General features: G+C 39.4%; 1 protein-coding gene across 2 annotated transcripts in view; it reads right to left on the bottom strand.

Moving 5' to 3' along the window:
• The window catches only part of LOC125426936 (USP6 N-terminal-like protein), a 125,836-nt gene that overhangs the window by 7,842 nt on the left and 105,428 nt on the right, over positions 1-12,566 (bottom strand). For both annotated transcript variants that reach the window (XM_048485814.1, XM_048485815.1), the window contains exons 10-14: positions 8,950-9,070; positions 6,992-7,086; positions 5,940-6,005; positions 2,503-2,602; positions 468-620 (exon numbers count right to left, since the gene is read on the bottom strand). In XM_048485814.1, the coding sequence (XP_048341771.1) occupies positions 468-620; positions 2,503-2,602; positions 5,940-6,005; positions 6,992-7,086; positions 8,950-9,070 (535 nt within the window). The remainder of the gene's footprint in view (positions 1-467; positions 621-2,502; positions 2,603-5,939; positions 6,006-6,991; positions 7,087-8,949; positions 9,071-12,566) is intronic.

Here is a 12,566-nt window from a genome sequence, read left to right as displayed (position 1 = left end):
TCCACTTCAGCCATTTCATGATGCAAATGCTTTAGTTTCCTTCCTTAAAAAAACACCTATAGAAAGCTATAGTATAAAGGGGGCTGGGTAGCAAGGGCTGTAGGAAAGAAATAATGGATAACGGACACAGAAGTTTTAAGATTTTCTCCAGTAATCATAGACCTGTAGTATGCCTCACTCTGGGGCGTACTGGATACTTTCTTATGCTCAGCTATTTTATCTTGAGTTAAGTTTAGGAAACCTGCTCATTCATATGGAACACATGTCCAACAGACATGTGCATAGACCACAGGCATTAGAAGTACAGAAGAATACTTTCATAAGCATACCACAGGGTTCACAGCTGGATCAAGTGTTAATGTATGAGCAACTAAAATGAGTTCTGTTCAGTAAAAAGGAATTAAAGCTAAGTTTCACCGCAGGTCATTAAAAAGACAAGCCACACAAGCAATAATACTACTATTTACCTGGGGGTGGAAGGTCAAATTTCATTTTGCGCAGTTCAGTCATAGATGTTTGCAATTGCTCAATTACTATATCATCTTCAAACTGCAAGGAAGCAGCAGTTTTCTCCTGCAGGAATTCCCTTAAATCTTCCAGGGACATTTTCAACAAGCGCTCTGGGAGGCAGAAGAAAATTCAGCATAATAAGACACCATGTGGGCTGAGACAGTATTTTTATTGAACAATATTAACAACAATCAACTAGCATTAATCACTACAGAGGTCTGTAAATTTGCGTCAAGTGAAGCCATTTCTGCTTTCTGCTTTCTGTGTCTTTTTCAAGAACTTGTAATGTTTTTTCAAATTAATCTTCTGGAATAGACTGTGGCAACAAAGTGGTGAATGATTCAACCACTGTGGCATGCACGCTAATTGAAATCTCTCACATAAATAGCAATGTTTGCCTGGTGCACTGACTGCAGTCACTTGCAGGTCTGTTCAGAGGGTAAGTTACACCTCTAGGGGGAGTAGAGCTTTACATTATAAACTGTTAAAGGTAGAACTTGTCCGGATGCAGCCAGCAGGAGCTCACAATTTTATTTGGCCAAGCAAATACACAGGAATCAAATTCCATACCTATGACTTCATAATAATCATTCACATATGAGCATTCATGCTTACATTTCACAAATCTGTTATTTTTTTACTCAGTCTTGGGGGGGTCAGTTAAGATGAAAATTGTGTTTATATGCATATGGTATGTTACGATAAAGAAATGCTGCATGTGAACTATGACTACAGATCAATATGTGCTCAGTAAATTACCTTCTGTTTATCTCACCAACTCTCAATGTAATAAGTAACAAGTGTTATTTAAAATCTAATTATTGCATGGTGTGCTTTGCTTAAGTTTTAAGTAAGACATTCTTAGTTTACCAAAACACTTTGCCATTAAACGTTAGAAGTTATATGATTGCAAAGGGTAAGGTAGTTTTCTCAACCCCCGCACCAAATCAGCAGTTAGCTGAGACCATCTGTTGACCTCTACTGACTGTCTGGTCTGGACAAGACTGAATTTCAATCAGATCCACAGCTCACTCGGAAGTTTCCAAAGAGAGTTTTGCTCATTGTGCAGATATGGATAACACAGTCCTATGCCAGGCAGAGCATGTGCAAGAAAATCTAAAAGTGATAGTTATAGCTTGAGAATGCACAGCCAAAGCTAAGGCATCACTGGTAGTAAGCAAAGCCTCTGTACATGCTAAAGCCACTTAGCTGAGCAAGAAATCTTAGATGTAAAAAAAGGACTGATTCAACTGTGCAAACAAATTAATGCAACAACAACAACAACAATAATATAATAATTTATTGTCATTGTGCACGCACAACAAAAATTACAAGCATTCCCCGATGCACACTATTTCAGATCTCACACCCCATCCTCACATTTCCCTTCCTCCTCCCATCACTACACAGCCCCAACCACATCAGCACGAAACCATGGAATATTAAGAAAGTGCTGTTCCACAAAGGACAACTACTGTGTGAGATTGCTGAAACTGAGTTCATTCACAAATTCAGAACAATGGACTCCTCTGGACTGAACAAGAACATAAAATTTTTTCTGTTACAAGATGCTTATTTTCTGCCCCTTGGGATTCCTATCCTGCTCTAATCAAGCTGATTTCATTTTGCATTGTATCTCTGCATCTTGACTTTTTTCTTTGCAACAGATCTCCCATCTTCAGACTGGAGTATAAGGACTCAGGGATCTCAATTTCCACTTGTAACTGATACAGATGAAGGGAGCTTTGACTCTTGAAAACTCATATGCAAAATATCTTGTTGGTCTCTAAGCTGCTGCTGGACTGAAACCAAGCTGTTCTACTGCAGACCAACATGGCTATTCTCGGAACCCATCTGATTAAAAGGATCACAGAGCAAAAACCCTGGCAAGATTTTGTCTTTGAAAAACATGTTTGCTCTCACCATAAATATTTATTCCCAGAGTTTACTTTTAGCGGCACAGACATTGAGCAGTCAAGTCAAATATCTTACTTTTATGCAACTTGAGGATGGTGTAGGCCATGGCTGTTAGAACCCGCTCTCCTTCTAGGATGTAGATATCCCACAGTCGCAGGGTTAGAGTAAATGGAGTCTGTTTACAATATTTAAGAATACATCAGATATTATACAAATACATTTCTGAAGATGCCAAAATGCATGCAGAGTAGGAACCAAATTTCCTCTATCAAATCTATACATATTTTCAAGACCTTGTGTATACATTCCTCATGTATCTAAGCAAAAACATTCAGATACGCCATGGTTTCAATTTTGGTAGTTTGATATTCAAAAGTAAAGATTTTCAGTCCAAACTCCAATGAATATAACCTTTTCCTAAATCAATTTGGCAACTTAATTTATGCAGTCCCTTCTCTAGGAAAATACATACTAGAAGAAGCAACACAATAGTTATTTTGAACACCCACAAACATCAGAACACCCACAAACATCAGTTTTGAAGGAGGACTTTGATATAGTGGGCATTACAGAGACATGGTGGAATGAGGAGAACCAGTGGGATGCTGTTATACCAGGCTACAGGCTCTATAGGAAGGATAGGACAGGGCGCATTGGGGGTGGACTTGCCCTTTACATCAAAGAGAGCATAGTATCACATAAAATAGACAATGCAAGGGGAGCTGGTTCCCCTACAGAATCACTGTGGATATCAATACCAGGTGTGAAGGACAGTTTAATATTAGGAATATATTATCGTCCCCCTGACCAAAGTGCACAAGAGGATTCTGAGATGGAAAAAGAAATTAGAGAGGCCAACAAAAACAAAAATGTAGTGGTAATGGGTGATTTTAACTATCCCCATATAAACTGGAAAAATGCATGTTCAGGTCATAGTAAGGAGAGAGCATTCCTGGATATGCTAAATGACTGTGGCTTAAAGCAGATGGTTGTGGAACCAACCAGGGGAGAGGTGATCCTAGATCTAATTCTATGTGGGACCCAGGACCTGGTGCAGGAAGTCAGTGTTGTTGAGCCGATAGGGAACAGCGACCACAATGCTGTCAGATTCAGTATCTCTGCATGCGAACAAGTGGCAACTACTAATGTAGTTACATTCGCCTTCAGAAAGCGGTAGAAATTTCCAAAGATGAGGGGGATAGTGCGCAGGAAGCTGAAAGGGAAAATCAAGAGAGTCAAAACTGTCCAGGATGCTTGGAGGTTATTTAAAAACACAGTCATAAAAGCTCAGCTGGAATGTGTTCCGCAGGTTAGAAAAGGCAGCACCCAGTCCAAAAGAAAGCTACCATGGTTAACAAGAGAGGTTGAGGAAATTATCAGAAAAAAGAAAATGTCTTTTAGAAAATGGAAGTCCAGTTTGACTGATGAAGAATATGAGAGGGAACACAAATGGTGGCAAAAGAGAAGCAAGTTAGCTGTAAGGGAGGCAAAAAAGGATTATGAGGAACGCATGGCTGCGAACATCAAGACCAGCAACAAACAGTTCTTCAAGTACAACAAAAGCAGGAAGCCAGCAAGGGAAGCGGTAGGCCCGTTAGATGACAAAGTAACAAAGGGTGTGCTAAAAGATGGCAGGGAGATTGCAGAGAAGCTGAATGAATTCTTTGCATCTGTCTTCACCCAAGAGGAGGTGAGGAACATTCCTGCACCTGAACCAAGCTTCTTGGGAGGCGAATCCGAGGAACTAGCAAAGATAGTGGTAGACAGGGAAGAAGTTCTGGCAGCCATTGATAAACTAAATGTTACCAAATCCCCTGGCCCAGATTGCATTCACCCAAGAGTTCTTAAAGAGCTCAAGCATGAAATTGCTGATCTTCTCACTTTAATATGCAACTTATCCCTGAAATCAGGCTCCATCCCTGAAGACTGGAAGATGGCCAATGTCACACCAATTTTTAAGAAAGGATCTAGGGGGGACCCGGGAAATTACAGGCCAGTCAGTTTGACATCTGTTCCTGGTAAATTAGTAGAATCTATCATTAAAGATAAAATTATAAAACATGTAGAAAAGCAAGACCTGCTGAGAAAGAGTCAGCATGGCTTTTGCAGAGGCAAATCCTGTCTTACAAACTTACTAGAGTTCTTTGAGCATGTAAACAGGCATATGGACAGGGGTGAACCGGTGGACATTGTCTAACTGGATTTCCAAAAGGCTTTTGACAAAGTTCCTCACCAGAGACTGTTGAGAAAACTCAGCAATGAAGGAATAAGAGGGGAAGTCCTCCTATGGATTAAAAACTGGTTGAGAAACAGGAAACAAAGAGTGGGTATAAATGGGAAGTTCTCACAATGGAGAGATGTAGGGAGTGGTGTCCCCCAAGGATCCGTTTTGGGACCAGTGCTCTTTAACCTATTCATAAATGACCTGGAGTAGGGGTGGGTAGCGTGGTGGCCAAGTTTGCGGATGATACCAAATTATGTAGGGTGGTGAGAACCACAAAGGATTGCGAAGAGCTCCAAGCGGACCTTGATAAATTAGGTGAGTGGGCTCAGAAATGGCAAATGCAGTTCAATGTAGCAAAATGTAAAGTGATGCACATAGGGGCAAAAAATCCAAACTTCACATACACGCTACAGGGGTCAGTGCTAGGAAAGGGATTTAGGCGTCTTAGTTGATAGTTCCATGGGAATGTCAACTCAATGCATGGCAGCTGTAAAAAAGGCAAACTCTATGCTGGGGATAATTAGAAAAGGAATTGAGAATAAAACTGCAAAGATTGTCATGCCCTTATATAAAGCAGTGGTGCGACCGCACTTGGAGTACTGTGTCCAGTTCTGGTCGCCGCATCTCAAAAAGGATATTGAGGAGATTAAAAAAGTGCAGAGAAGGGCAACAAGGATGATTGAGGGACTGGAGCACCTTCCCTATGAGGAGAGGCTGCAGCGTTTGGGACTCTTTAGTTTGGAGAGGAGGCGGCTGAGGGGGGATATGATTGAAATCTACAAAATTATGCATGGGGTAGAAAATGTTGACAGAGAGAATTTTTTCTCTCTTTCTCACAATACTAGAACCAGGGGGCATTCATTGAAAATGCTGGGGGGAAGAATTAAGACTAATAAAAGGAAACACTTCTTCACGCAATGTGTGATTGGTGTTTGGAATATGCTGCCACAGGAGGTGGTGATGGCCACTAACCTGGATAGCTTTAAAAGGGGCTTGGACAGATTTATGGAGGATAAGTCGATTTACGGCTACCAATCTTGATCCTCCTTGATCTGAGATTGCAAATGCCTTAACAGACCAGGTGATCGGGAGCAACAGCCGCAGAAGGCCATTGCATTCACATCCTACATGTGAGCTCCCAAAGGCACCTGGTGGGCCACTGCGAGTAGCAGAGAGCTGGACTAGATGGACTTCGGTCTGATCCAGCTGGCTTGTTCTTATGTTCTTATGTTCTTAATACAAGTAAAGAAACTGAAGCTGTAAACATGTGGTTCCCCAAGATGCATACCCTGTCAATGAAACACTGCAGGAACCACTTTGTTGTATAAATCCCTGTAGACATCTGTTCCTTGTCCTAAATGGGAAAGCAAATGTGAAAAATATACATTTCACTAAGCAAACAACGTGAAAACTTGCAAGTAACATACTTTTAACACTGCAAACTGGCATTCATGTTCTTGAAATATTCTTGGGTTCCCCAAAATAGAGAAAATTAATCTTGTTATCTGTCCTTCCATAACTCAAATTAACACTTTAAAAGCTGTTTGTGCCCTTGCCATATGACCTCCTTAAAATGTAATTCCTGTTTATTTCCTACACTCACTCACTCACTCACTCACTCACTCACTCACTCACTCACTCACTCACTCACTCACTCACTCACTCACTCACTCACTCACTCACTCACTCACTCACTCACTCACTCACGCTGGCACTATAACCACTGTCATTGACCAAGGATGCCAGGGCCAGCAACCTGAAGGAGAATAATCTGTTAATATCATCTGGAATTTATATTTACTGCCTGAAGACTGTTACCAGGAGAGACCCAGATAGCTCTGCTATAACATAATAATCTGAAGGAAGTGGAATGTCCCATTGGTAAGCCAAAAACAGAGGGCACAGATCCCAGGGCACGCTTGGGAGCTCTGTAGTGATACATTTATATGACATTTCTGCATGTCTTAATGCCAATTGCCTGGTGAAACAATCACAAATTAAGTAAACACTACATATCACTATGCAGATGTTACAGTTTGCACCTAAAAGCAATGCTCTGTCAGTGCTTGAAATATTTCACCTGCTTCTGCGACCTCTACAACATTCTGCAGATTTGAGAAAGCTTTTGTGTTGCTTCAGCCATTCTCTTCAGCCATAATTGCTAAGTAAATTCTTTATCTGAACAACATTTCCTCCAGTAACTGTAGCGATGGAGGGTTTTTTTTAAAAAGTGGTGCATAGTTAGAAGCGCCTGTTAGCAAATGAGTCTGTAAGCACAGCAAGACATTCTCGTCACTCTAAAGTTCGAGTGAACATATTATTAGTAACAGAAAATATTACCATGTGCTTTTTCAGCTTTGGGAAAGTTTTGCCTAAGATTGCCTCATGGTGAGCTTGGAACCTCTGCAGCTTTGGGAAGCCAGGAATAAAAAACCCTTCAAAAAGAAAATGCCACACATTACACAGGCAGAAGCAAATAGAAATAAAGGCTGAACAGAAGTACATCTAATGTGAATACTTAACAGGGACTCTAATTACCCAAGATGCATCAAATCTAGCAGTCCAGAAGGCACATGTGAGCGGATTAAAACCAAATACTCGTCTTTCTTAGGGGTTTTATGGGATAGGATCTAAAATTCAGTGCATGACAAAAATGATGCTGTGGCACAAAAGATCAAGCATGTATATACAAATCACCTTGCAGTTAATGAAGGTCGCTCAAAGGCAAAAGTTTTTATGGCCTCCAGACCAGAGTCATCTCATCTAATATAAGGTACTGCTAGTTATAAAATTTAGTGCCAGTATGTTGAATTAACAATAATTACTGGATGTGGAATCATGTCGGATTGCCTGCTCTGGATTAGGAAATAACTGGAGATTAATGCCACACAGTTCACCCTCCAAAGCAGCCATTTTCTCCAAACAACTGGATATTGGTCATCTGAAAATCAGTGGTAATACTGGGAGATTTCCAGATATCACCTGGTGGTGGGCAACTCTAGAAATCGTGGGCTTCCATTATCACTGGCCCTTTCCACACAAACCTTTTCAAACGTTTGGGGGCAGAAAATAAAACATTTCCTCCATGGAGTTCTGCATTGCTTTTCCGCCCTTACATCTCAAATGCGTTTTATTTCCAGCCTCCAAACATTTAAAAAGTATTCTCCTTTTAAAATGATTATTTTGTTGAAACATTTTCAAAACATCTCCAGTTGCCTGTATGATCTATTTATGATGCTTTCCACACCGCTGTGCTGTCCCCAAACTTCCTCCTCGGTGCCATTTTCTGAGGTCACTCCATTCCCCCTCGCTGTTTATTTTCACCATTTCTGTTTTTGGGGGTGGGGGTGGGGTCAGAGGTGGGATCCAACCAGTTCTCACCACTTCTCTAGAAGTGGTTACTAATTTTTTCTGAGTGCCGAGAAGGGGTTACTAAAGCAACCTCCCTGCCCAATAGGGACTGGAGGTGCATGTGTGCGGTGGCGCCACTGTTTGAATCCCACCACCATCGGAACCTGTTATTAAAATTTTTGGATCCCACCACTGGGTGTGGGGTGTAATCTTTGAAGCGTTCTCTGTACAAGGTATAGAAATATAGAGAATTGTACAAGGTATACAGAATTGTAGCTAGAAGCTGTTAAGCACTCAGGCATCGATTCAACAACTACCTTTTAAAAAAGGAAAAAACATGTAATGGTGGCCATGAATTGTTTCGAGGTAGTTAGTGCAGACATATATTGTGGTAAGGGGGAGAGATCAAAATGTTTTAGAAACATTTCAGGTGATTTGTGCAGAAAAGATCACTGAAATCTAGAATGTTTAAAAATTGTCAGAATACAACATAATCGGTGAGGGTCTTTAAATACCGCATGGAAGCCTAGATTAGGCATATACAGAAGAACAGGTGCCCAAGAGTATTGCTCTAGAGGAAATACATGCAGTCCTTTCCCAATAAAATGTGGTTTGTACCCAGATTATTCTCCATTTCATCCAAAAGTTCCAACAAGATTAAAGTAGTTTTCATGTGGTCAAGTTTTAAAAAACAGACTACATTTTCTAGATGGCCTGAACAGATGTATTGTGCCTTTTTACATATTTCAGACATGACCCTCAGCACTACACTAGCTCACATGGTTACAAAATATACATCAAATTACAAGCTCCTCTGCAGATTATAATTGAACTTGATCTTCTGTAAATAGAAAGGAGTGAGAAAAGAGCAAAAAACAAGTTGGAAATGACCCATTCCCCCTAAATTCAGATGTGGCAGGAGAGTCAGTTTTTCAGTTATGTCTTACCATGCATTGCATGCTTTTGATTGGTAAGTAGTTGAGCCAGTGCCCAAAAGGCATCCTCTTCATTTAAATACATCAGGAGGATAGCAGCAATCTGACTCATTCCCTGGCAGTAGCTTACTTCCTGAAAGATCCAAACACGTTACATATAGTCAGCTCTATGAAAACTGTTCTTTTTTTTTTATAGATTTTTATTGTATAGTATAATTATGCATTTGTTACATTCAATCTCTTCATTTTCATCTATACATTTTTTCATTTCCCCCCCCCCTTTCTATTAATTGTTTTATGCAAGCAGTAGGAGATTCATTCTTCTTATTCTCTTATTCCACATTTCTTTGTTAAATCCGGCTTCTTCCATCCATGTTTCATACACTGTCCATAATTTCATTATATCTTCCATCTTTTCTTCCCATAGTTTATTTTTTGTCAGTTTCTCAAAAATCTCTAGCTGTATTTGTTCCCATATGTATTCCAACCATTTTGACACTGTCCATTTTTTATCATCTTTCCAGCCCAGCGCCAACACTGCGTGTGCTGCTCTTATTATTTTATACATTGGTTCAAAACTTCTATTCACTCTTTTATCATCCATTATCCCCACAATTAATAATTCATTATTTATGTCAATTTTTACTTTTACTAAGTGTTCTACATATTTCATTATATTTTCCCAAAACTTTTTCACCAGTTTACATTTTATCCACATATGAGTATAATATGCTCCTTTTTCTCCACAATGCCAACATTTTGGGCTTAGTCCTTTTATCATATAGGCTAGTTGTATTGGGGTTCTATACCATTTAAGTAAAATCTTTCTTTCTAGTTCTACATATTTTTCTATCTTTACCTTCTTCATGCTCTCCATAATTCTTTCTATTTTTTCAACATCTAAGATATTTTCTTTCTCCCATTTTTGATTCAAAGTTCTAAGCATAAATTCTTTATCCTCTACCATATGCTTGTATACTGCTCCTATAATTTTCCCTTGTGATGTTTCGTGGAGTTTTAACCATTGAATTATTATACAATCATCTTTTATTCTAAATTTCCTTAATTTTTCCCATAGGCCTCTTAATGCCAGCCAATTCTCTCTCCCTCCCAATTCTATTAAATTTTGTAATGGTATAATTTCTCCTTCCCTATCTAAATCCGATACATTATGTATTCCTTTTTCTTTTAAATTCTTTATGATTTTCCATCCTTCTGTTTCAGTCACGCTTGCCACTGGGGCTCTATCCAGAATGCCAGGCATCCATTTGCTTATGAAAACTGTTCTGTGCATGTGAACACAAGGTACAACTTTCCCCTATTATAACTGGATGGTATTAGGGAATTCCAACAAGGATGTGATTAATCCTTCTCCAATGGCACATGGAAACAGCAAATTCCATACTTTCTCCTCTATACCCTTTGGCTGAAAGTGAGCTAATGGACTGTAACAAATTGGAGAGTGTATACTACTACTAGAAGGGGCCAGCCACAGGGAAGTTGCTCGGAAAGAAGGACCCATTTCAAACTTTTGGTGAGGAATTTATGGTGTTGATGCCCTTGTGGAAGCGATAGAGGAACAATTTAGCTCAAGGCCAGATGGAAACCAATTTCAGCTGAGCAAAAATCACTCTGGACTAAAGAGAGATCAGGAGAAAACCCACTTTGCTTCAAGAAGCTCTCCTCTGGAGTAAACCTTAGAGGTAGAGGCTTTTGCAGCTCATACCAAAGTTGAGAACTGGGAAGCAGGGAGATTAATAGCTCACAATCCTTGGTTGCTGAAGGATAATTAATCTTACAAATAAGTAGAGGTTTATTCTGTGCTGAAGATAAACAGTCTGGTGGTGAGATAACCTTTTCTCTGGGGAGTTACAAAAATAGATTGGACTCTTATGGCCTAATCAAAAGGCGGGAGGGCAAATTGCCATGGCTAGCGGAGAGAGCAAGGATGCTAGCATTCAGCCATCCCACAGCTCTGTGGCGGTGAAATCCAGAAGTGGGTGCCGCTGCAGAGCTATGCTGCATCTAATTGGATGCCAGTGCAGAAGGTGTGAGCTGGGGTGTTCCCAGGGATGAAACCGATTTTATTTCGGTTCCACCTGGGCTTTGGTGTTGGGAATGCCACAGCCTGGGGCTTAGGAATTCCACCACCCAACTATAACCCCATTTCAGGCAATGGAGGGTTCTGCAGGCGGCCAGGGGATTTTTCTTTTTTCCTGCCACCTGACACCACCTGAAAGCCATCTGGAGGCAGTGGGGCAGCCCAGCAGCAGCAACATCCCTGGTCATCTCAGGTTTTGGATGGGGCTGCCCAAGATCTTAATAAGAAAATGTGGCAAAAAGCAGATTAAAGGGAATATACAAGAAGATATCTTTTTTCTTGTTTTCTTATGTGGATTAAAGAAAGAGAAATGGGGGTCCATTACTTTTTTTAAAAAATGTGGCAAGGGCTTTATGAAGAAGTTGGCTACTTAGGATCAAGTCGGATACATGAGGAGGGCTTATTTAGTCTGGTGTAAGAGGTTACAGAAAGATTGGAAACAACAAAGTCTCAGCTCAGAGGCTGTGTAAATATGGTGATTGTTGGAAAGTACACAAATTAATTCACAGAACTGTTTATGTCTCACTCCAGCTACTGAAGACTGGTGAGCCATCTGATTATAAAAACAATAAATTTTTGGAAGTAAAATTGACAGGGCTTCAACTTGAAAAAAAAATCTATGGACATACATACCCCCTGAAAATCTGTTATGTCTGACATGTTACAAAATATTTTTCATCAAATTACTAATAAATGGGATTCATTTTTTAAAAATGGATGAGAGGACTGCAAAAATAGAACAAAGTTTTTTTTGGAAATGGAAGAGCAGATGACAAAGTTAAAAAATGTTCTATTAGCAAATATCTGAAGAAATAAAACAAACTAATGATGAAGTGGAAATTCTGGAAGGAGAAGGAGTTTTAAATAAAGAATTGGGCAATTTAGCTTTACAGGAATTGAGAAAGAATTTTATTTGAGATTTAGACTATTCCTGAAACATCAGATTAATAAATTAAACAAATAGAGCCTTGGCAGTTTTTCGGAAGGTTGCAGAGGAAGATATGGAAAAGGAAGTTGACAAGATTTACAGAATAAATTTTAGATTTGCTGCAATAAGAAAAGTCCCTAGAGACATCCTGGTTCATTCTGTAAGGAAGATTAGAAATCAAATTCTGCAGCAATATTTTGATATAAAATTAAAAACAGACAATACAAGTATAATAATTCTGAAAGAATTCCCTATTAGAATCCTATGCGAGAGAAAAGAATATGCCTTCCTAACTGAAAAATTAAAACAGAAAAAGATAATATTTTGTTGGAAAAAACTGGAAGGTGTACCTGTTCCTTTTAAGCAGCACACATTCAGATTGACTTGAAAAATATAAAAAAGAGTTCCATGAAACAGAGATTTTGGAGGATTCAGAACAAGACAAACAAGAAGCGAATCAGCTACAATAAGAAAAAGAAAAGGAAGATTCTGGACTGGGTGACAAAGACCTTTAATAATCTGGAGCTTAATTATGGATTGTAAATGTTTAATATAAAATATAAGTGGAGATAATGCTCCACAAAAGAGAAAAATATTTTG

The sequence above is a fragment of the Sphaerodactylus townsendi genome, linkage group LG02 (genome assembly GCF_021028975.2).
Source record: "Sphaerodactylus townsendi isolate TG3544 linkage group LG02, MPM_Stown_v2.3, whole genome shotgun sequence".
Classification (NCBI taxonomy): Eukaryota; Metazoa; Chordata; class Lepidosauria; order Squamata; family Sphaerodactylidae; genus Sphaerodactylus; species Sphaerodactylus townsendi.
The sequence above is the reverse complement of the archived record's forward strand: the minus strand, read 5'-3'. Positions and strand labels throughout refer to the sequence as shown.